The sequence below is a fragment of the Chenopodium quinoa genome, unplaced genomic scaffold, assembly GCF_001683475.1.
Source record: "Chenopodium quinoa cultivar QQ74 unplaced genomic scaffold, ASM168347v1, whole genome shotgun sequence".
NCBI classification, from domain to species: domain Eukaryota; kingdom Viridiplantae; phylum Streptophyta; class Magnoliopsida; order Caryophyllales; family Amaranthaceae; genus Chenopodium; species Chenopodium quinoa.
In genome coordinates this window covers 114,748-140,048 of record NW_018745410.1, presented here as the reverse complement: position 1 = coordinate 140,048, position 25,301 = coordinate 114,748, and the positions used below count along the sequence as shown (strand labels likewise).

The 25,301-nt window shown below is 37.6% G+C and overlaps 1 protein-coding gene across 1 annotated transcript; it reads left to right on the top strand.

The window, feature by feature from the left end:
- Positions 1-5,339: 5,339 nt before the first annotated feature.
- On the top strand, positions 5,340-19,116 carry LOC110713215 (cytochrome c oxidase assembly factor 5-like). Its single transcript, XM_021891675.1, has 3 exons — positions 5,340-5,545; positions 15,547-15,651; positions 18,811-19,116. Exons 1-3 carry the CDS (start codon positions 5,477-5,479, stop codon positions 18,850-18,852), a joined length of 216 nt encoding a protein of 71 aa, XP_021747367.1. The 5' UTR covers positions 5,340-5,476; the 3' UTR covers positions 18,853-19,116.
- The last annotated feature ends 6,185 nt before the right edge of the window (positions 19,117-25,301 follow it).

The following is a 25,301-nucleotide window of genomic DNA, read 5'->3' as shown; positions in this document are numbered from 1 at the left end:
CCGGATATCCCCTCGGCGAAGGTCGCGCCGGCGCAACGGAAGGAAAGTACTCGTAAAACCAGATCTACAAAAAAGTTAAAAGCGTGAGTAAATGCTAACTAACATGTAGGGCTAAACTTTATAGGGAATAATGTTTACCTCTACGACCTTCCAGAAAGTAGACAAGGCGACGTTCGTCCTAAAGGACCGGTGGCGACACGAGTCCCTCAGCGCGCGAACGAAATCAGTGTAGGCCAAGCTATCCCAGTCATAAGTCCCGATCTGCTGGAGATCACGGACAACAGTGAGGTAGTAAAGCAATGCCCTACTACCCCTATCAGGGGAGAATGTCCCTGACAACAACATCAGCACGAAGATGCGCACCCGCTGCTCTCGGGTGGTCGCATCATCATCGAGAGCCGCTGCCAGCGTCGAGCGGCGAATCCCTCTAGCACTGAACTGAGTCGTCTCGACCTCAGCTCGGGCCCGAACAACAATCGGCCCCAACAGCTCCTCGACCTCTGGAGAAAAGACGTCAAACGGCAACGGCACAGAAGTGAACTCCAATCCTGTGATGAGACTGAAGTCTGTAGGGGTGACCATCATCTCGCCCCAGGGAAAATGAAAGGTGTTGGTGGTGTCCCAGAAGAACTCCACCAAAGCGCGTACTACGTGGTGACCCCCGCTGGAGGCGACCATAGCCTCGGAGGTCTCGAACAGAGCAACTAGTCCGCAAGACTCCCATAGGAGTCTCGTCTCACGGTCTCTGGCGATGTGCATCCTGTACAAATCGCCTAGACCATCGCAGCCAGAGCTGTGATGCCGTGTCCTCCCGGGCTCGGTTCCCCGTCTCACCCTCTCAGAAATGTGGTGGACAGGGGCAAAGAACAAAGTCTGCTCATCCCATTTCGGGAGCCGACCAAGCGAAGTGGACGGTGTGGTGTCGTCCTCCACGGGCTAATGCTCCCGTCTAGTGTTTCGGGACCGTGAACCTAAGCCTCGTTGTCTAGCCATGCTACATTGTGCAGAATCATCGTAAATTAAGGTTCTATAGTATCTAAGGTTCGCCTAGCCGCATGATACTATGTTCGCAAAAACAGAGTACGTAGTACTAAAACAGAGCACGAATTCAATTTGAGCATGATGACATTTTCCAAGCAATCAAATAATTTCTTGCAACACTATAGTGATTATTGTGATAAATTGAACAAGAATTGCTAGCCAAAACGTCAAGAACAAGCCACATTGTTCTTCACGACCTTAAGAGGTCCAACAATGGCAGATTGCTCATTTCTTCATCAAATTGAGCCAAACAAGTCTAAAATTACTCCCAAGGCAATATATAAACATAAACAAGCAATTTCATGGCATAAAACTTGATAAACAAAGCAAATTGAGCATTATAAATTTTGAATTTTCATGAAATTCATGAATAAACATGCCAAGAATTCATAAAAACCGGTGTGAGTTTGAGGAAAACTTACATAGATCGGGAATATAGATGAAAAGAGCTTTGATTTGCAACAAATTTGAGCGAATTCGGTTGAGAAACGAGTGAGCAACGATCAATTGAAGCTTTCGGTTTCTTCGAGCAGCGTTCGCGACAAACAGAGCCGAGAAATGAACGAAAATGAGAATTTAAAGAGATTCTCGTGCTGGTGCCGGTCCCTAGGCATTGGCGTCACTTTCTGGGCTTGGCGTCTGACGCCAGCGCCTGTCGCTAATGCCATTAGTCTGGCGCTGATGGATTTTTAGCGGCGCCAAAGCAGCCAGCCACCTGTTGGGGTTGTGCTAGCCTTATGCAGTATATTTTGGGTTCCTTGGTACGCCAGTTAGCCCCTCTAAGAAATTTGACATGATTAAGTAATCGGCTTGATTACGTAAAGTGATCGACCTGATGAAAAGATCGTCTCACTTAGCTTAAAGCGCCTAAGCATTGGCTCATTAGCGAAAGGCACCGACATATAGGTTCAAGAGCAAAAGGCACCGACATATAGGTTCAAGAGCAAAAGGCACCGACATATAGGTTCAAGAGCAAAGGGCACCGACATAGAGGTTCAAAGCAAAAGAGCGCCGACGTACAGGCATAGCAAAGGCAAGTTCAGACGAACTTTTAAAGATCGACAGGTGTGGATCTTCGGTAATTTCCTTGGGAAAATTATTGCATCAAATGAGGATGACTTCAAGAGAAGATGTCTTCGACATCATTCCCTGGCTTGCGGAAAGTTTTCATGAGCAACTGAAGGTAATTTCAGGCGAAGTTGTCTTCGATCATAGTCCCTTAGGCATGGAAGATGATCATAGTGCGGATGAGAATTATTTCGAGAGAAATAATTTTCGATGATGTTCCCTTGGACGTGGAATATTATCATAGCGGGGAGGATAGTTTCAGGCGAAGCAATCTTCTAATTTGGAAGCGGTTACGGGTGTAGCGGTTTTCAAGCGGGATGACATTCTCTAGCTTGCAGGAGGTCATCAAAACAACAGTACAACAACAATCGGTTACTTTCAGAGACGTGTGCTCGACGGTGCAAGATACGCGTTTCTTAACTCTTTTATCTGTTTAACTAATGCTAGTTTTGCAGGTATCGGCGTTACAAGATTGATTTAGGATCGCAGAACGTTCAAAATCATTCTCCGTCCCTATCGTTACTTTGACTTTCGTTTTCGAAACTTGCGTTTCTCCAAACTCAGTCAAAGTGGGGGCTTCTGTAGAACCCATTTGTGTCTCCCCAAAACCAAACCCGGTGATGAGTGCCTTTCACGTCGAATCATAATCAAATGAAACGAAAGTGTGGAAAGGTCTAGTGTTGCGGAAAGTTTTATTTCTTTTCTCTTCTCCCTGATTTTAAAAACTTTATTTTAAGAAAAAAAGCCAATCCAGTTTGGTTGGTCCAAGATATGGGTCCAATAGTGGTGTAGTTGGATGGGGTTTGCAAAGACCTTTCCAACGATATATTATAAGCCCAATTCCGATGAATATTGAGGAAATTATGGCCAATTTACTAAACTGGGTCCGGTTTGAGCTTTATGTACGGCCCAATGATCTAGGGGAGGGCCTAATATAATTTATCATTCCTAATGCAATTAGGAATGGTTTTAGTCTTCTAGAACATTCTAGAAGGTTCTTTTCATTCCTAATTCAATTAGGACTTTTCAGAGTTTTAATCAAGATCAAATAGCATTTTCGATGGAATTATATTATTTTATCTTCCAGTCGAGAAATTTATCAGATTTTCGAAAACGCGTTGAAAATCAGTTTGGCGTCCAACCCCAGGCCTTGGCGCTAGGCGCCATTGCCACTGGTGCTGGCGCCAACTAGCCAGGGCTGGCGCCAATCCTGTTTTGTGATCTTCAGACTCTGTTTTGTTAAATTATCTTTTTTGGCTGATTTTCTCTATAAATATCGTAATAAAAACTCCGTTTTCATGGATCTACAATTCATTCATCAACAATTCATTCATCTACGATCATCATCTTTCATTCACCAATTCTCCATAATCAAGTATTCTTTAGCATTCTTTCTTTCTTGCTTTTTCATACAAAATTCCGCATTCACAAGATCTTGAAACACCTAGCCATATTCGAAGTTGCCTTCGTCCTTAGACGTGAAAGGTTTTAATTTCTGAGGGTTTGGTCCCAAATCTCTCTTTCAATTATTTAATTTAATTGTTTTGATTATTATTTTTCCTTGAAGTTACTAACGTGTGTATTTTGTTATTAGAAAGAGGTATGAGGCATCAAAATAAGTACTTTAATTGATTAATTTATTTATGATGTAGATATCATGTTTATATTGTTATTATGATATCCCTAGTATCATGTCTAGGGTATTTTTAATATTAAATATGATTGCTATGATGCCTTTTACGTTCTTCCTAATATTTATTCATGTTAGTATCATGTAGGGCCAAAGATTTGATTTTTATTGCTTAGTGACATGCTAGGGTTTGTTACTAATCTTGTTAGTATCATGTCTAGGATCTTGTTATACTTTAACATGATTATCATTGTTAATTATGATTGATAATATTATTATTAATGATGTTGATTATTTATTATGTTGCTTGATATATTTTATTCTTTATTGCTTGATCACCTTTTTATTGCATGTTTAAAGGGAACTTGTACTTGCAATCACGTTTAATAAGATAATTAATAATCTTGTTAGGGTAATTGTGATTATAATTCAAGTGATCGCCAATAATAGTTTGTTTGTGCATTATATTCAACCAACATAGATTAAACAGGTTTAGGGTTAATCCTATTGATTGCATGTTAATCAGAAAGCGCACATGAATACGAGCAGAATAAAGTAGAGGCCTTATTAGGGCAGATTCAATCTCTTTTAGGTTGGATTTGTATCTTCATCCCCGAACCCTATTTTGGTTCATGACCTTATGGGGTTGACGATCTCTTGGATCGTTAAGGGGTGTAACCTTCACCTTGTGATGGTTTACAAGTTCCTTAAAAAACTTGTTGGCGACTCTTTTGCTCTATCTTCTTCCCTTTTGGACGCCACCGTAATTTAGTGTATGATCACAGTGGGGTTCAAGCTAGTGGGATTTTAAAGGCTTGAAATTATTCCCTACATATTGTATCGTATTTTATTTTTTGAATATATATGATTTGATTTTAATATACATATTATATTTTATTTTTGCCGTTTTTTGATCAAAATATGTAACAAAATATTATACGTAGGATATTCCTTATTTTTTTGTTAGAATGTTACCTTAGGTTTTAAGATATCCTACATCTTTGATCTTTCTCCTTTTTTTTTGCTAGAATACGAATTACCATACATATGTATTTTGATATTTTCTATACTAAGATTTTTTGTCCTTATGTAACTTTAATTATTTATATATTGTAAGATATTTTTTTTATACTTTTCTTACTATATACCTTGCATGCATACGAATTACCGTTATTATATATTATTTTGATATTTTTTTATACCAAGTTTTTTATTCTTATGTAACTTTTATTATTTACATATGTCTATTACTTTACTATAATAGACTTTACTATAATAATTTATGTATTTATTTAGAATAAGATGTATAGGATTTTATTTATATAAAAAAAATTAATAAAAGACAGCGAATCATATTGAGACATTTGTCAGTCTCACATTGAGGTGCTTGTCTTTTAGTATAGTATATAGATAGATTGAATTATACTTATTATTTTCTTATGGAATTATTTATTTAATTTATAAATCATGCATCACACGAGCATTATACAGGTCTACTAAATTCGGGTTGATTTCAAAAGCCCAATTCGGCAATTCCTCATAGTTTTCGGGTTTGGGTCCATTTATAATAGATCTACGTGGTACTACATCATACAGTATGTGATATGAATACATCAATTGAAAAATTATTCAAGAAAAACTTTTTTAATAAGGCAGACGAAAGCATAGAAGAAGAATTGCTGCTAATTTCACCTGCGAAATCCTCGGAGCTGCAAGCAATAGTTAGAGTGGTTGGTTATGGCAAAATCTTGCAAAGGCTTGGCAGAGGAGCTTGTCAAGTGTCTTAGCGAGTCTGATTGTATTAAGGTATTTCATCTCTTTTTCTGTATCAATCATTTTTTGTTCAAATTTCCATCATTATCACATCTCAATTTGTTTCTTCAACTTTGTTTAAATGCTGTATTTATCGGATTAAAGTTGTATTTTGACAGATTTGATGATACTGGGTTTATATTTTGATGAAATATTTGACTAACTAATAGTTGAAGATGTTGATATTCAATGAATTTGGGATACCCTTTTGATTATATTACATTGGTGTGTGTGGTAAAAATGGAATTTTGGAATACCCTTTTGATTTTTTCACGTTATGTTCATCTAATTTGTACTCTTGGTATGGATTTTGTGCTAATGTTGCAATGTAAATTATGACCTTAATCTGTAAATGGACATGGTTTTAGACTTGTAGTTCTTTTCACTCCCTCGGCCCTACAAATGGAGCATTAATGCAAACTGATGCTATACATGTTTGGCCCTGTTACTATTCAAGTTTATGCTTGCTAGAACTCTGATATTCTCGGTTCAATTGCTATAAACCCACGTAGGAAAAGTATGGCACAGACTTGTTCTGCTTACAATTACGAGGGCAATAATCTGATGGTTTTGGTGGGAATTTGTTACTTTGATGACATAGTACATAGTATGTTTCTGCTTACATTTACAGCGATAGTCTGATTGATTTGGTTGGAACTTGTTACTTTGATTGTTTGATGATATGATATGGATACTTGGTGGGTGTATGCCTATATGGCTGATATATTTGCATAAATTTCTATCTATGCTACTAAGGGTGCGTTCTATTCATCTGATTTTCACTTATCTCACGGTGCACCAATGCCTCAGTGCAACTCAAATGCGCTTCACCAAAATCTCTTTGCCTGGACAACACAAGGCGCATGGCTCCTAATACCTTGTGCCTAAGCAACACTTTTTCATACACTACTTTAGCTTTAAAAAGTTATTAGAACTTATGAAAAATGTAAATTGAACTTGGCTATCCCTTATTAACCCTCATTTAAACTTTGTTTTATTTTACAAAGTTATCTTATCGGCACGTATTTGAATATTTTACGGAGTAATTATTGATCCTTATCAGTATATAATTTTCAGGTGAATTGAATAAGGCCTTAGGTCTTTTATTTCGCCTCATGATATAGGTACCCACAACACTTCATTTTGGTCTAGACCGCTAGACACATATACTATTATAATACTTTTTGTAAGATGGCCAAATCTTGAGGCGGATTCTTTCATAAATAAAAAACATTATTTTGGAGTTATTGGAATAACTCCAGTTTATCATTGTAATCAAATGAAGTATACCTTCATATTTTGTGATGAATTTAATGGTTTTAATTGTTTGTAATGGTTAAAATATAAGTCTAGTTTGGATTTTGATAGTTTCAATGAGCCTATGTTTTTAACAATATATTCTCATGACTAATGTGGTTGTATAAGAGCTTTAACTAAAGTCACAATGTGATTATATAATACACCCTGAAAGTTTTCCCCACTTTTAATTTTTGGTGTTTTAGAATGTTCAACTACTTTTTACTTTATTCTATTTTTTGCCAAACCCCATATACTACCTCATTCCTTGTATCCCACACTCTTACACCTTCCCACTCATTCTTTCTTTCTTACACCTTCCACCTTTTACTCCACCTCTTTTGTACATCTTTTTCTTACACCCACTTACATGTTCCAAACTTCCCTAAGTGAGTTGAAATTTTAGGAATGGAGGGCTGAGGGAGTATATGCTATAAAAATGGTTTTTATCTAATATATTTAGCAATGGATTTTGTTGAATTCCATGTTTCTGTACCAAGAAACTTTCTTGATATGCTGATCATAGTAGTGGGCCACATATATAATTTAGTGCAATGTTCAAGCTTTGCTTTCCACTAAAGTTTAGTATTTAGTCAGCTGATTGCTGGTAGCCCTCTTTCTATCCCAACCTCCGGGAGATAGATTCTGTGATACCTTCTTGATTTTCTTAGCTTGGATTGTATGTCTTTCACCTATCTTCCAAGTGTTCCAACCATCCCTAGCAAATTAGGGATGGTGAGTTGCGGGAGTGATTCTCTGTTTACCTAATTCTTGAAAGAATTAAATAAAATTAAGTTATTAACTATGTCAGGCACTCAGGTTTACTTGGCATAGAAATTGAAATAAAAGGGGTGGTTGAGGCTATACATGGGGTGGGTCTGGGGTTTAGACAACAGATGATATCTCAGCTCAACTTTTAGAATATATGCCTGTAAGTGACATAACCAAGGCTAGAAACCCAAAAGCTCAATAACTTGGGAAAAATCTCATAAAAATAACCTTTTTCGGCTTGTTTCACTCCTTTCCTCCCTTTTCTCTTTCACTATGTACTCACTTTATGCGTTCAACTACCCATGATTACGGTGTTAACAACCTGAGACTAGCTTTGGGATGTTCATGTTTTATTTTATTTTTTAACTGAATGTCGAGTATAGCAAAAAGTTTTTGGCAAGGGTAGGATCTTCTGTTTTATCTATACTTGTCCAGAAAAAACATTTTGAGCTTGCTTGCCAGCATAATAAATTCTACATATTTTTTTTAAGGAAAAGTTGTCTTTGCAGTGACTTTACTTGAAGTTTAAGCATATCAAATAAGTAATATTGAATTTCAACTAATTGAATATGCAGACCATAATCTTTGAAGGAAAACCATTATGGTATGTTTTACATAAATAACAGTCTTGATTCACTATGAATATACTCAGACTGAACACTATGTTAATCAAAGTAAAAACCACTCTGTATGTTTTATATAAACTACATTCTTGATTTATTATTCTGAGCAAACACTATGCTGATCAAAGTAACTGATCTTCAGAATTCTGTCCATGTAAGCTTGTTTGTTTATGAGCAATTTTTGACCTATTTTGCTCCCGAATTATTCATAAGTTTATTGGTCTATGCACAACTAGATAATGCTAAAGATATCCATAAATGAATTATATCCATAGTTCATGTTATATTTCCTCATCCATATCCATGTTGCAAAATATTTAATTTTTCTAATTGTTTGAGGAGTATGTCAATTAATTAGATACTCCAACCGTCTTACGAAAAAGCTTTCCATTTCTCTTGGGCCCTTGTGTTAGAATCCAACCTCTTTATTATGTATTCTACTTTATTTTCCTTGTATTTTCCCTTATGTAATGTCTCTTTAGTCTTTCTTTATACTTTCTAGGCTCTCGGGAGAATTATTGTGCTACTGTCATTTCAACGTTCACTTGTCATTCTCTACTAATGCAATAAAAAGCTCTTTAGGGAGCGAATGATTATTCAATCAAAGCTCTCTACTCCGTTGCTATTGCTTTAAGACTTGTGTGTTGTTTAAGCCTTTATAGATATTGTGCTTGTCTTGTTTTAAAGCATCCCTCACCAAACTAAGAGACCCCAGAGACGCCCTCATCTCGTCGGTTCTGCTTGTGCCTGCTTCGAAGTATCGGCCGTCACAAGCCCCGACTCCGCACTCGTTGTCATCGTGTGCCCTCTTGAGACACCCTAGGTCCGTGTTGCTGTGTGTTCACGAACCTCCCTTGCTTTAGGCTTGCGTCCTTGTCGCCAATAGACGAGAGCGTGCCGCACGATCCGGTGTTGTAACACTTGGATCGTGACAGAGCCGGTTTGCCGTAGAGATGGCAGAAGAAGGAGAGATGCATGAATACACATTTGAGGAAAGACTTGCTTGGCTTGAAGGCAAGTCCGAACATTGGGCTATGCTCGAAGAAAGGTTGCCCAAACTCGAGGATATTGTGATAAAACAAGCCGAACAAATGGAGAGGCTTGCAGCAACCGTGGATAGGTTAACGGAGCAACTTAACTTCGTGCAAGGCGTTGCTGATGAAGCACAAGACAAATGTGCAACTTTAATGCGTGCCCAGAGAGGGCTCGGGGGAAGTGGAGGTGCCAAGATAAAACCTCCTAAGCCCCGGACCTTTAATGGCACGAGAGATTCAAAGGAAGTTGATAACTTCATTTTCGACATGGAGCAATACTTTCGCGTCTGTCACTTGGAGAACGAGTTAAAAGTTGATACCGCCACTATGTATTTGGTGGATGATGCAAAGCTTTGGTGGTGCATCAAGTACGCCGACATCTAAGCTAAGAGGACGTCGGTGGATACTTGGGAGGATCTGAAGAAAGAACTGATGGCCCAATTTAATCCCGAGAATACCGAGTTTGTTGCTCGCACAAGCTCGCCGCCTTTGAGCATAAGGGTTCCATCCGGGAGTATGTCAAAAGAGTTTTCAGCGTGCATGTTGGAGATCCACAATATGTATGAGGAAGATCGCCTATTCAACTTTGTGCGTGGTTTGAAGGAGTGGGCCGAAAGAGAAATTTGGCGCCAGAACGGGAGCCATCGCCGCAGCTGAAAGGTTGATGGAGTACTCCTCAGAGAAAGGGAAACGTTTGAAGAAAGGGAATAGTGGGCCGACACCGAACCCTCCTAGAAACTCGGGACATGGTTTGCAAGTAAGCTCCAACAACTCGAACAATAGATACAACGGGGGAGAAGACTCTCGGAAGAGTGGAGCTTCTTCCTTCTCTAGTAGAGGAAGCATCCCTAGTTCATCTTCTGTAGCCAGGCCATTGACGTGTATCTTTTGTCGAGGACCGCACAAGTGGTTTGAGTGTCGACACAAGGGAGAAATTGACAATCTCCAAAAGAAATTGTCCTCCATGTCCTTAGAAACTCCCGAGGGTGAAGAGGCCGATGAGATAGAACCTAGTGAAGGAGAACATTCAAGACTGGGGCCATTCGTATGATGTGTGCTATGGGAAGAGAAGTCTCGGAGGGCCACCCCAAAAACTCCGAGTTGATGTATGTGAACGTGTTGGTAAACGGAAAGGAAACTCGAGCCATGGTGGATACAGGTGCTACCCAAAACTTCATTTCAGAAAAGGAGGCAAAAAGACTAGGGTTGAAGCTGCTACTAGAAGGAGGCAGTATGAAAGGGTGAATTCAGTTGCCAAACTGATCCACGGCGTTGCCAAGAAAGTAACAATGAAGCTAGGAGATTGGAGCGGACAGGTGGACTTTACCGTTGCGCCGATGGATGACTTTAGCTTGGTGCTCGGCATGGACTTCTTACACTCTAGTAAGGCATTCCCGATGCCGCACCTTAGATCTATTCTTGTGCCCGACAGCAACCATGTCTCCTCAGAACCTGCGATCTTGGAAAAGGGCCGAAGGGGCCCCTCCTTTCAGCAATACAATTGGAGAAGGGGTTGAAGAGGAACGAGCCCACGTTCCTAGCAACACTTTCCACTAAGGAAGATGAAGCAAGTGGAGACCTTCCTCCTGCAGTTGCCGAGCTACTAACAGAGTTCCAGGATCTCCTCCCGAAAGATCTACCAAAAGTTCTTCCACCTAAAAGGACGGTGGACCATGAGATCGAGCTGGTTCCGGGGGGAAACCCCTAGCATGAAGCCCTTATCGCATGGCTCCCCCGGAATTGGCCGAACTCCGGAGACAATTGGAAGATTTGCTTGAGGCAGACTTCATCCGCCCATCAAAGGCTCCTTACGGGGCCCCTGTGCTTTTTTAGAAGAAACAAGATGGAAGTCTTCGATTGTGCATCAACTACCGAGCATTAAATAAGGTTACGGTGCGCAATCACTACCCTATCCCTTTGGTGGCGGATCTGTTTGATCAGTTAGGGGACGCAGTGTATTTTACAAAGCTAGACTTGAAGTCTGGCTACCACCAAGTTCGCATTGCCGAAGGAGATGAACCAAAAACTGCTTGTGTGACGAGATACGGGGCATACGAATGGTTAGTCATGCCCTTCGGCTTGACGAATGCACCTGCTACATAGTTCTGTACTCTGATGAACCAAGTATTCCGAGAATACTTAGACAAATTTGTGGTCGTGTACCTTGATGACATTGTTGTCTACAGCAAGACTTTGGAAGAGCACCTCGAGCACCTAAGATTGGTCTTCGAGAAGTTGAGAGAACATCACCTGTTTGTGAAACAAGAAAAGTGTGCCTTTGCGCAGGAAGAAGTCGGATTTCTTGGACACTTTGTAGGGAAGGGTCGATTGAGGATGGACTCAAAGAAGATATGTGTTGTTCGCGATTGGCAAGATCCCAAGAACCCCTCCGAGTTGCGATCCTTTCTAGGACTGGCGAACTATTATAGAAGGTTTATCAAGGGATACTCGGAGATCGCAAGTCCTCTCACCGACCTATTGAGGAAAGAAATTCGTTGGGAATGGTCAGAAGCAGTGGTGAAGGAGCCGGTTCTTGCCCTTCCAGGCATTACCAAACCATTTCTAGTCGAGACAGATGCTCCAGATTTTGCTTTAGGAGGAGTGTGCTCCTCCAAGAAGGGCATCCTATTGCTTTCGAAAGCAGGAAGCTGAATTATGCTGAGAGGAGGTATGCGGCACAAGAAAAGGAGCCGCTAGCCATTGTGCACTGCCTAAGAGGATGGAGGCACTACTTGTTGGGATCAAAGTTCACCGTCCGCACAGACAACACCGCGGCGAGTCACTTTCTCACCCAACCCAAGCTGACAGGAAAACAGGCTCGGTGGCAAGAGACCTTAGCCGACTTCGACGTGGAGTTCACTTATAGAACGGGATCCAACATTACAAGCAGCATTGCCACATCCGTTAGAGATCAAGTTCGTGCTTACCTCCCAAATGATCCAATGACAAAAACCATAACAAGAATGATTGAAGAAGGGAAGACTAGACGCTTTTGGTTGGACGATGGCCTCATCTTCACCAAAGGTACAAAGCTTTTCATCCCTAAAGCAGGAGGATTGAGAAAAATGTTGTTGAAGGAATGCCATGATACGTTGTGGGCGGGGCACCCAGGTTGGCAGAGAACCCTGAGTCTACTCGCGATGGGGTACTACTGGCCAGGAATGAAGGAAGACGTGATGAGCTACACCAAAACTTGCCTTGTGTGCCAGCAAGACAAGGTTGACAGACAGAAGCCGGGGGCCTCCTTGAACCACTTCCTGTACCCACTCGACCTTGGGAGAGTGTGTCAATGGACTTCAATAGTGGCCTCTCGAAGGTGGACCAGTTCTCTTCTGTCATGGTGGTGATAGACAGGTTCTCCAAATATGTCACGTTCGTACCCATGCAAAAGGCTTGTGGAGCAGAAGAAACGGCATCGCTCTTCTTTAAACATATTGTGAAGTACTGGGGATTGCCAAAGAGCATAGTGAGCGACAGGGATACCAGATTCACGAGCATATTCTAGTCTGAGCTATTCCAAATGATGGGGTCTGACCTCAACATGTCGTCAAGCCACCACCCTCAATGTGATGGACAGAGAGAGAGATTCAATGGGCTTCTTGAAGAAGACTTGCGTCACTCTGTGAGCGCCAACCAGAAAAGATTGGGTGAGACTTTTGGACGTAGCACAACTTTGTTTCAACGCTCAAAGGAGTTCTTCCTCCAACAAAAGCCCCTTTGAGCTGGTCACGGGTCAACACCCTCTCCTCCCACACACAGTGGCGGCTGACTGGGAAGGCGGTAGGAGCGCTCAGGCTCGAGATTTTACAAGAGAGTGGAAGCAAAATACTGACATTGTGAAAGCCTACCTAGAGCGAGCATCGCGCCGGATGAAGAAATGGGCTCAGAAGACCGGTAGATTTGGCAATTGGGGACATGGTGATGGTGAAGGTCTTACCAGAACTACTGAAATTTCTCAGAGGAAGATATCGTCGTTTGATTCGGAAATATGAAGGCCCCATCCGCATCACTAAACGGATTGGGAAGAATGCATACAAGATGGAACCGCCTGCGTGGATGAGGATTCACCTTGTCTTCCACGTTAGCTGTCTCAAACCCTACCATCCAGATCCCGACGACAACAACCGCAACGTCAGCTACCGCGCCAACATCAAAACCAGAACAAGAGCCACCCCTACAGCAGAAGACTGAAGCTGCCAGGATCTTAGTGTATGTTTTGTAAGTCAACGAGGACGTTGACGGCTTAAGTGGGGGAGGATGTTAGAATCCAACCTCTTTATTATGTATTCTACTTTATTTTCCTAGTATTTTCCCTTATGTAATGTCTCTTTAGTCTTTCTTTTTACTTTCTAGGCTCAGGGAGAATTATTGTGTTACTGTCATTTCAACGTTCACTTGTAATTCTCTACTAATGCAATAAAAAGTTCTTTAGGGAGCGAATGGTTATTCAATCAAAGCTCTCTACCCGTTGCTATTGTTTTAAGACTTGTGTGTTGTTTAAGCCTTTATAGATATTGTGCTTGCCTTGTTTTAAAGCATCCCCCACCAAACCAAGAGACCCTAGAGACGCCCTCATCTCGTCGGTTCTGCTTGTGCCCGCTTCGAAGTATCGGCCGTCACAAGCCCTGACTCCGCACTCGTTGTCATCGTGTGCCCTCTTGAGACACCCTAGGTCCGTGTTGCTATGTGCTCACAAACCTCCCTTTCTTTAGGCTTACATCCTTGTCGCCAATAGACGAGAGCGCGCCGCACGATCCGGTGTTGAAACACTCGGACCGTGACACCTTGGCACATAATTGTAGGAGAGTGTTGATGGTGGGGTTTTGCGAAGTATACATGGATTAAAAAATTAAATAATGGGTATTATATATTGTTTTTCTATTGAGGTGAGGGAAAGTGAGGGCCATATTATATTAAGGGAGTAGAGAGATGATGAGTAAATTAATTTAGTATGACGGCAGAACATTATTGTATTATGTAGATCCAAAGCTGAGAGACGATTGGGAAGCTTTTTGTGTGACAAGCAATAAGAGAGAGATGTGAAGTTATTATGTGGGATGGAGGGAGTCATTAGTCAAAATTTTATACTAACTTATTACCAGCCAAATATTAAATTGATGGGCGCAATTTAAATATGCAAGTAATGACTTATTATGTGGTGCAAGTGTGCAACTGATAGTTGATAATATTTAACTGATGCTGCACGCTCATAGTAAAATTCTGGCGTATCTTTATATTGCATTCTTCTGTAAAGGGGAAAGACCACCATGACCTATTGTGTCACTGAATGACTACTAAAGCTTAAATTGTTTACTTCTATTGATTTTTCTTCCCTCAAAGCTATACTAACAAATTAAGGATCAAACTCCTTTGAATATGTCTATGCAAACTTAAATTAATATCCTCCACCATTGGTATCTTTGCACAATCTTAGTTTATACTCCACTCTATTCTAGTTTCTTGGATTGTATTATCTTCTTAGGTTAATAAATGCATATCCACCAATTAGTTTTTGCCTTTCACAGTTTCATTATATTTACAGATGATTTGTAAGCTCCCATTCATTAATCAGAAGATTAAAAAACTCTAATTTTTAACATGGATTATTTTTTATAATTTTGATTTTTTTTAAAGCTTGAAACATGTGTTTCAAACCTCATAAATAACTTCTATCTTGCATCTTATTCAGCTAATTTTAACTCAGTACCATTCTAATTTTTGACAAGTTGTCTTCTTAAACTACCTTTTTATATTTAAGATGGTTTTATTAGGCAAACTTAAATATTTCATCTATAGACTTTTCATCTTTTAGATACCTTCTGAGCTGGTAATCAACTTTCAGCCACCTATAGCTGGCTTTCCAACTTTCAAGTAGTTCTATGAACCATGCCCAAAAATTTTTGGGACTAAGGGTTGTTTTATTTTATTTTATAAATTTGCAGATAAAATGAGACTGGAATTTTCCTTTTCCATTCTTTTAAACCTATAGTAATATCCTATAAGGAGGATAGTGAACTACTGAACTTTTTTCCTTTATATTAGCAATTCCTCTATTTGTACCATGTTTGCAACTACTTGATGATTGTGAGGAATCTTTTACAGAGTACAGACCTGTTCAGTTAAAGAACTAGCATGAGTGCTTAAAAATTTGTTCCAGGATATCTTGGTCATTGCATGTAGCCTACTTGTTTGATTGGAAAACTTAGGTATTTGTGACTCTTTGGTTGCTATCTTTAGCAGGCAGATTCACGGACTTATGTTTTACTTGTAGGTGCAGAAGAGGTCATTTAGGGAATGTGCAGGGGAGACAACCCCTTGTATACCTAGCGATTGTGTTGGTCTAAGAGAAACATACTTCAATTGTAAGAGGGGCCAGGTATGCCTTCCTTTTGTGCCAATCTTCACAATTTCATCTAGTTTTTGTACGTGTGGGTTTTTTTTTTTTTTTTTTAAATAAATTGAATATATATGATGTGTATTTTTGTGCACACTGCTGATCCCCTAATATTTTTCTAACAGAAGAAATTTGAATAAAAATTTAGAACATGTATGGCAAATTTATCTTGGGACATGATAAGAGAAATTGCAGATCATACAAAATAACCTTACTTCATGAAAAGCTCCTTATTTATATTTAAAGTATGTAGATATTAGTGATGCTTTTCTACCATAACTTCTGGTGTAGAAAGTCAATTCAGTTAAGGTGTCACTAAATTATCTTTCCATTTCTTTTATGGGGAGGGGGCTGCTTGAAATAATGAAATAAGGCTCCAGGACATTATGGAACTTGTAATGTAGGAAGATATGCAAGCTAGTGAAAAATGAGTTGATAAAACTTCATAATGCCGTAAGAAGCAACTCTATGAAATCTTTCTTTATCTATTCTTCTCAAACATTTTCTTAAATTTTTTTTAACATTAACTTAATTTGCATGAATTGAAATAGTTTAATACAATAAGAACTACTAGGCCTGTTAAGACCTTAACTAGAACAAAGCTAACAAGATCAAGATGATCATTGCTTGCTCTTATAAACACAATATTAAAAGCTGAAGTAAATGAAGCTGCTCTTTTTGTTGGCTTATGAATGTTGGAGCCACTTTGTAGGTAACAATAACACTGCCTTGATTCTAGCGAGCTGAAGCCTATAATATATATTCTCTATGTTACTTAGACTCGGGTAACCATGTCCGACATGGGTATGTGTCCAAGTGACCAACTCGGCTATTTTGTGAAAAAAATTCATTGATTTTGAACTAAAATTGCAATGTCTAGTGTCATATCCGTGTCCAAGTGTCAAGGGTCCGACATGGGTACTTGTGGTGAAATGAAGAGTTTGAGTAACATAGCATATTCTTCCCAGTTTCTTTATTCAACTAAGGTGAAGCTTGGGTAACTGACCTTGAGAAAATCTTGTAAAAACCTTTGGAGCTTGAAAGATAGAGACAAAGCAAGAAACGTTAAGGAAAGTAGTTTCACGGTAAACAGGTTCTCGAATTATCCCATTGATAGGATAGAAATTCATGATCGACAGCATGCTATGAACCCCAATGTACACACCAAACCTTTCTCCCGCTACAAAATTAATAGACGAAGACCTATTAACAAAAGACTCCACAAAATCCATCCTTCAAAGCAAACCCACTAACAAGGAAGCCTAAGTCTTTACCTACTACAAAGAGGACAACGTCTCAATTTTCTAGACACGAAACATTGGAGCAGAGCCGGGCATCTCTTCCTCCCACCACTCTATACCTAGAGTCTGAACCCAAATTTACTTCCTGCTTTACTCTTCCAGAGTGGACAAACCTACCATGGCCATCCAACCACTAACCAAACAGGGACACAGCACAAGGGAATTATAGAACCAACAATTCCATTAAGGAGACAACCAACCACAAAGCAGTATTTTATACTAAAAAGTAAATACATACAAATCAGCTTCAAACACTACCTGAAACATACTTAACGTTAGGAAACTACCAAAGAACAAGGCACTAAATGCAACTTACATCGAAACTGACCCAAAATAAAGAGCCGAACTAGAGAAAAAGGAAGCAAAGGAGACTTACAAAGCCAAAATGCAGAACACCACCACCTCAAAGTTTGTTTAATCAGAATTCCAACTCTGACCAATTGAATTTTGATTGACATTCACCAAAACGGCAAAACTGCTAATAACTTGGCCCAAATATGCAGAAGGACTTATCTAAGTTGTCTTAAATTTATTGAACAGAGGGGTAAGGCTTAGGAACAACCTATATTACCACATCTATTATGTCCTTTACTTGAAATTATAAGACATTGGGAAATTTTCTGATCATCTAGGACTTGTTGCTCCTGAATTATACCACAAAAAAACAAATGTTTGATTATCTCTAAGTTTACTAAGAACTTTATAATGACGTATGAATGTGATTGAAAAGCAGTTTAATTTGTAGTATGTATGTAAATTGGGTCAGGTAAGTTTAGGTTCTATATTTACAGGTTGAAAGTTTAGAAAAATCTTAATTATGAGTCATGAATGCTTTTAGATGCTCGTATTAGATTTTATCTTTCAATGCTTTTGTATCTGCTTAATCATTTCTATCTGTGTTTGGTAATCGTCTTGATCATTCTGACCTTTTAAGTGACTTAGGATGTTAATGATAGCAGCAACATTTTCCCAAGATGAAAGGGGAAGTTTAGTGATGAACAACTTGTTTGTTGCTTTTGTTTGGAGCTTCAAGCTCCTGCTCGTATGACAATCGAAGGCTACATGGCTGTCTCTAGTTTACATGTGAACTCCTTTCTTAATTATGTTGCTTTCATGTGAAACTGTGAACGTTGTTGCTGTATTATGCTAGTAATAAAATTAACTAAATCCAGAATTATTACTGCACCTGGCAGAAAATCTTTCGTGGACCTAGTCCACAATAATATTATTGTGGACATAAGGTTTATACATACGTAACTAACATTATATTCAACATAGTGACCCCTAATTTTAATATAGTAACGTTATTTTTAACCTAGTAACCTTTTTTAAAACGTGTGACCTTTAATGTTATTATGAATTTAAAGTATAACATTATGTTGAATAGTGACCTAATTTTAGCATAGTGATCGTTATTATTCATATTGACCATTATATTAAAAATTTCATTAAAAAATTTAACCTCTTATAACTTTTATAATGTCACGCTAACTTTTATTTCAACATAATAACCTTTATATTAATGTAGTGACCTTTTTTTTTTAATTAATAAAACAATCATATTGTCTCTAATGTTGGTGGTTCACAATAAATTAGTGTGAACTAAGTCCATTTAAGAATTTGTACTAACTTGGTGCCTCACTTAACATATTTGGTGGATTTCAAGTCTACCGCAGCACAAATAGTCCATTCGTAGTAGTTTTGCTTTGTCAATTGTCATACAAGATTATTCTAACAACTATATGGTGCAATGATAAATCTTTGATTTTATTTTTCCATTGAAAGTTAAATTTCGAGTAAAAAATATAATTAATACGAAGCATTTTTTTTTCTTATTCAGGTTGATATGCGAGCCCGGATTCGAGGAAACAAGGGATATTAGGTCGTGGAGCTGTGTAGGCATCTCCTTGGAGCTAAATGAAGTAAATGGCAGCAAAAAATCATCATATACCAAATTGAATAATGCAGCATAATCTTTTGTTGATGGAAAATTTTGGGTTTCTGGCATCTTTATCTAACATCTGCCCTCATGTCTACCCGCATAACTGAGGAAGTTTTCTCATGAGGGGAGTACTGATGATATAGCTATATACAAGTCTTGTGTCGAGACTTAATTGTTACGTTAATGTATGCGACACGTTCTCTACTAACCTTCTCGACGCTCCCTTTACAAAATTTGTATTTACTTCATTCTTTTGCGTTGGCAAGGCAATCTGGCATAGAGAAAAGGATATGTGATGGACCTGATGATGGTTGGAAGGCTACAAAATAAAACTTCACTTAAGAAATATAAGGAATTTATTGTGCAATTGATATTAGGATTTTTTGTAAATAACCACCCCTAAATGTACCTTGTATTGAATTAACCATCCATTTTTTTCGAAATTAAAAATTACCATCCATTAATGTCAAAACCTGTAGATTTCACCACCCTTCTTCAATTTCGATCAGTTTTCCGACTTAGGATATACGTGTCACCATATGATAGGTTAAAAAAAAATTTAAAAATCAAAATTTTATAAATTAAAATTCCCCATAACCCCGAGCCCATGGCAGCCGTTGCCTCCTTCCATCTCCCACCACCCATCCAAATCATCCACCTGACCACCCCCACCCTAACCAGCCTGCCGGTGAAACCCCACAAAACCCCAGCCATGTCCACGAAATCCCCAGTCGCCGCTTCCTCACAAAATGTGATCCCCCGTATTTTAAAAATATTATATAAATTTTATTTTATTTTATTTATAATATTTATTTGTTATTTTCCGGAATTTAATTTCAATAGTGTTAATCTGGGTGCACCTTTATTTTACAATTTATGTCCAATCAAACAAGCCTAACCCATTTGTTTACTTAATTGACCCATTATTTTTATTGAGGCTCAATCTTCCTATTTACCCTACAATTGTCTTCTATAAATATCCCATGAATCCCCAAAAATTTCCCACACAAAAATGTTAGTCTTATTTTCTTTCTCCTTTGTTTTATTAATTTGTGTAATTAATTAATTTATGGATTTTAATTTTATTGTTTGAAATTAATTTAATTAGTATCAAATTGTATTTTGATGATTAAACTTTATAATTTCAGATTTTATAAATGTCATAATTTTTCAGATTTTGTAAATTTTATAACCTAGGGTTTTAATTATTGAAAATCATGATTTTAGGGTTTTTATGAACAATTGATTTAGGACTTTTATAGTAATGATGTTTTGAAATTTTGGTGATTATAACTAATGAGTAGTTTAACTTAATTCCAGATTATTTTGAACACGTAAATTCGTGTTTTAATTTGTAGATTTCTGTTCGTTAATATTAATCCTGTTTTAATCCTGATCAGGTTCTGAACTCATCCGATTTTGATAAAAAAAAGTACAGTTTTCCATGTAAAAACAACGTTTTAAGAAAGACTCATTACCTTTGGTAGTGAGCACCACCCTCTCGTGGCCAAATTCAACCTCTAAATATGATTTTCAGGTAGATTTTTATACTAAAAATATTATCCTTGAGTTTGATTAATAAATTAATTATGTTTAAAGTTAATTAAGCATAAATATATGTTTTTATTGAAGTTTGAAGTGCTGGAAATAGTTTTTAAGTACTACTTTTGATGTTTTATAAAGAGGGTTTAATCATCCATTAAAAAGGGAGATTATTAAGGGTTTTTAAATAATTTTCAGATTTTTATTAGACTTTAAACTTGCTGTAATTTCATGTATAAGAGTGTATTTTAAGGTTTTTATGAAGAAAATTTAAAGAACTATATATAAGCCTTTAATTTTAACTAAAGGGAAGGTTTTAAAGTGTTGTTTGATTTGGATTTCGAAAGTTTTAAAGTAAGTTAGTATTGCTGTAAATTGATTGATTGGGTATTGATTGAGATATTATTGTTTGATTTAGGAGAGGAGTTTATTGAAGGTGATTTCTAGTTTTAAAGTGGTAAACCAAATTGTTTACACAAGGTACGTACAAGTTACGAAACCTTGCTTTTAGGTGCATGTTTAAGGACGGATCGAGAACTTAATATCATGTATAGGGATGACTGAGTTAAATTGTTTGGTTATACATTGTGAATTTCATATGACGTGAACTATTTTATATTGCAAGAATTATTTGTGCTCTAATTATGCAAGGTGCGCTTAGAGGCAAAGGTATGTGATTTGTGGAATGATTTATTTATTACTCATTCATGATTATTGAAATAGGATGAGTAACGGAAGAATTCAAGTCTTATAAGACGAGGTTAAGGTTTTGGGGTGCCTTATGCACTGAAGGTGTTTATACACCGAGGTAGTTAAAGGAATAAATAATAAATGTTGCTTGTCACTAATAAATCAAGAATTGAAATTGGAAAGTTGTTTTACTTGATTGAATTGATATTGGGTTGATTGTATTGTTATGCATATGAGTCATCACCAAGTCTAAACCTGTAAATCACGTAAAGTGCAAGATGGATGAGCAATAAAACTCTGGATCGGTGCACATCTGGAGTAATGACAATCAGGGGTTGGGGTACACGGAGTATTAGCCGTGTACTTTTATCGAGGTCGTCTGATCTACGAGTCTCCTATTTTAAATATTTTTTAAAAACTAGGAGTTAGGTGTGATCTCATACTAACTACGGTCACGGAGTTGCGCCTGTGGTCATTTGATGTTTATTGATGAATCCGAAAGGAGGCATGGGGTTTTTCTTTTATTGATGTTCCAAATGGAGCATGGGTTGGACAACCTTGTCTATTGCGTAATCCAATAAATAAAAATAATGATTTACCTATTATTAATTAATGGAGTCTTAGTAATATAAATAGTTGAGTCATGTGTCGAGTCTATAAACTAATGATGCGTGATGATTGACTATTAGTAGCATGATAGGGATTTCTTTTATGTTTTGCAGCTTGTATGTACTCAGCTTTGATGATTGCGTGCTTTATGTGTCTTTCTTTGGTCATGGCCTTCGCCTTTCAATGACCCTGTGACGATCCAATTTTTACACTTGTAATATGGGGAACAGATTAACCACAGGTTCTTACACATGCAGCATTCGCATCAGGGTGTGGGATTTTGAGTGCAGAGTTGGTTATTATTAGCAGTTTATTTATTTTCATAAGTTTGAATTTATTTAAACTTTGGTTTTATTTATTTGCTACTTTTGTTGGGTTTTGATTAAGAGCCTTAATAATTCCAAGTTGTATGACTGAATTTGGTTTCATTCGTTGTTTTTGAAACTTATTTATATAACTGATTTAGTTTTTCCACTGCTAATTTCTGATATAGCCTTAATGTTTGAACACGTGGCGGTAGCACGCTAGTAATTCTCTTGGATTTTGTTCAGGGTACTCACTGGTTTAAACAGAGAATTATTGGGGTGTTACACAAAATCCCACCCACATCACCGCTTCTTAACGAAAAACCACCCACGTCGCTGATTCCTCATGAAAACCCACCGATGTCGCCACTTCCTCTACTCAATTCAAGGTTGCGTTCTTCTATTATTTTTTTAGTTTAATTAAATTTTCTTCTTTTAGGGTTTAAATTTGTTGGTTCAATTTTTCTGGGGAAGGGAAGGATTGCTAGAAACAGGGACGGGGAAGGTAGGGGTGCCGGAAACGGAAACGGAAACGGAGAAGGGGACGGGGTGCCGGAGGTTGCATAGCTAGCGCCTATCGAAAGTGGCAGTGGTGGGTTGGGGTTTTTTTTTTACTTTAATTTTGATTTTATATGTTGTGGACCCCAAAGTCGGAAAACTGGCCGGAATTAGAGAAGGATGGTGAAATATAAGGGTTTTGACATTAATGGGTAGTAATTTTTAATTTCGAAAAAAATGGGTGGTTAATTCAATACAAGGTACATTTAGGGGTGGTTATTTACAAAAAATCATTGGTATTATGATGATAACCATGAATTTAAGATTCTGTACATTCAAGATGCTAAAATGTTACTGATTTTTTCACCAAGGCCAACAACTATTCTTACTTAAAAGTTCTTCCTATTCTATTAACTTCTTGCAAGAACTGATGTGTCTGTTTTATATAGTATTTTACCCCCGTCCCTTGGTCGTAATTAGTAGTGTTTTTGGCTCTTTAGAGCCACTTTTATTACTAATTGGTGTTTTCTAGTGTTTTCGTAGATTTGGTTGACTTTTGCAGAGATTTATGCTTTTGGAGTATTTTCCCGAGTTATTTTGGACCAATCACGAGCACTGGAGAAACACTACCAGATTTTATAGCCCAGGGCCGGTTAGAGCCATCGAACCGGTGATTAAGGTCTCGGTATAGGTGATACCGGGGCATTTGGACCGAGTATTCAAGACCGGAAGAGGAAACCTAAATTGGCCCGAAGAATTGGAGCCCAATCGTAGTCCAAATAGTGGCCCAAGTGAGCCGCCCGGCCAAAGAGGCTGGCGCCCGGAGGCGCGCCCGGCCGGGCGGGAGAAGGTAAGGTTGGCGCCCGATGACGCGCCTGGCCGGGCGCGAGATTAGTATTGAGGAAGCAAAAAGGCGCGCCCGATCAGGCGCGTGTATTTATTAGGAGACGATAAACGTCGTTTTAGTTTGTTTTAGTTTAGGATTTGTACGGAGTATAAATACTCCTCCGTAATACGATTTTAGCTCTCTCTTCTTTTCATTTTACTCTTTCTTTACTCTCTTAATTGTTTTCTTAGATTCTCTCCTTCTTAAACCTTTGTACTTAATCCATTCTTAATTCCATATTTGTTTGGTAACTATTTCTCTTCTCTTAATTTGAGTATTTATTCTATTCCTTTAATCATGTCTCCTTTAATTGCTTTGTTTATTTTATATTTAATTATGTCTGAGTAGTTTTATTTCTAGGGTTTGTGGGGATCCATAAATAATATGAAGGGGTAATTTATTGTTGTTAAGTGTCAATGCTAGATTAATTTCCTATTGATCGATTTAATGCTCTGTGACTAGATTAGGCCTGATCTTTTATGCATGTATGAGTTTGACAATATTGATTTGAGATTCGACAGATGAGAATTGATGTTTAGGTCTAGTTTCAATAAGCAGGTTAATTTATAAATGGTTAGGTCGAGATTCGAAAGATGAGATTTAATACCGGTAAATTAATTGTGTGATTGTAATACGTAGAAAAAACCCTTTACGATCTGGTTAATTGATGCATTGATGATTGACTATTATTGATTTTTGATATTGCATGAGAATTTCTTATTGAATTGTTTTAACGCTTTGTAATTATGGCTTGTAAAAGTATAGCAATGTTGAATTGATGAATCGAGCATATGTTAATTTGATATTAAAGGCTATTTTCAATAGGAACTTAGATCTAGTAAATTGCGAGAGCCTGTTAGATCTATGTTGATTAATAAATTGCGAGAGCCTGTTAATCATGTTATTTATGCAATGTCAATGATTGATTATTATGTTTTACCCTGGAGTATTATTTATTGGTGGACCTATCCTCTAGATCCTTTTATATATTTTTTTTCTCCCTATTCTCATTCTTCGTAGTTTAGTTTTACATTCAAATTTACATATTGGTTACTTCATATTCTAGATTATATTAGTTAATTAGGAATAGAAAGACTTATTTCCCTGTGGAGTTCGACCCTACTTCCCTATCTACTTTAGTTAGAGGACTTAGGTAATTATTTTTTATTAGGGGATACGACTTTACCTTGTCAAGAACCTTCAAGCTCTAACTAACTCTCAGTGAATTTCTTCACAAATTGAAAGAAATGCATCCATTTTTCAAAAATTCAACTAATGTACTCCCTCTGTGTTTTTTTAAGTGTTACAGTATAACCGGCACATAGTTTTAGGCAATTTAATAGACTTAAATAAAATAAAAGTTAAGTGAGGTGGTTGGAGGATTATAAAAAATTGTAAAAGAAATAAAGTGGGGTTAATAGTTTATTCAAAAGTAATGAATGTGAGGGGAAAGATATAATTAAAAAAGTAGTAGTGGGCTTGGGTGAGAATCATGAGAGAAGAGAGATATAATATTTTAATGTAACTTTTTTCCAAAAAAGAAAGTGTAACACTTATTAAAACAAGGAGGGAGTATGATAACTTCAATAACTATGTGTTCAATTTTGATTTTATTTCCTCCATTATTAGAAGACCTATGTTTTCTACTTTAAAATAGCATTTTCTCTGCTTAACTAAGTAGCATTGAAGCTCGAAGTTCAAATTAAACGAATTTCTACATGACTATATAAATCAACATAGTTGGTTGAATATAAAAACGTAAATAATGCAAATTTTTAAACGTTGCAACTAAAATAAAATGAAGGAGGTACTTCATACATGGTGGTTGCAATGCACGGTTTTACCAAATTTTATAAAAA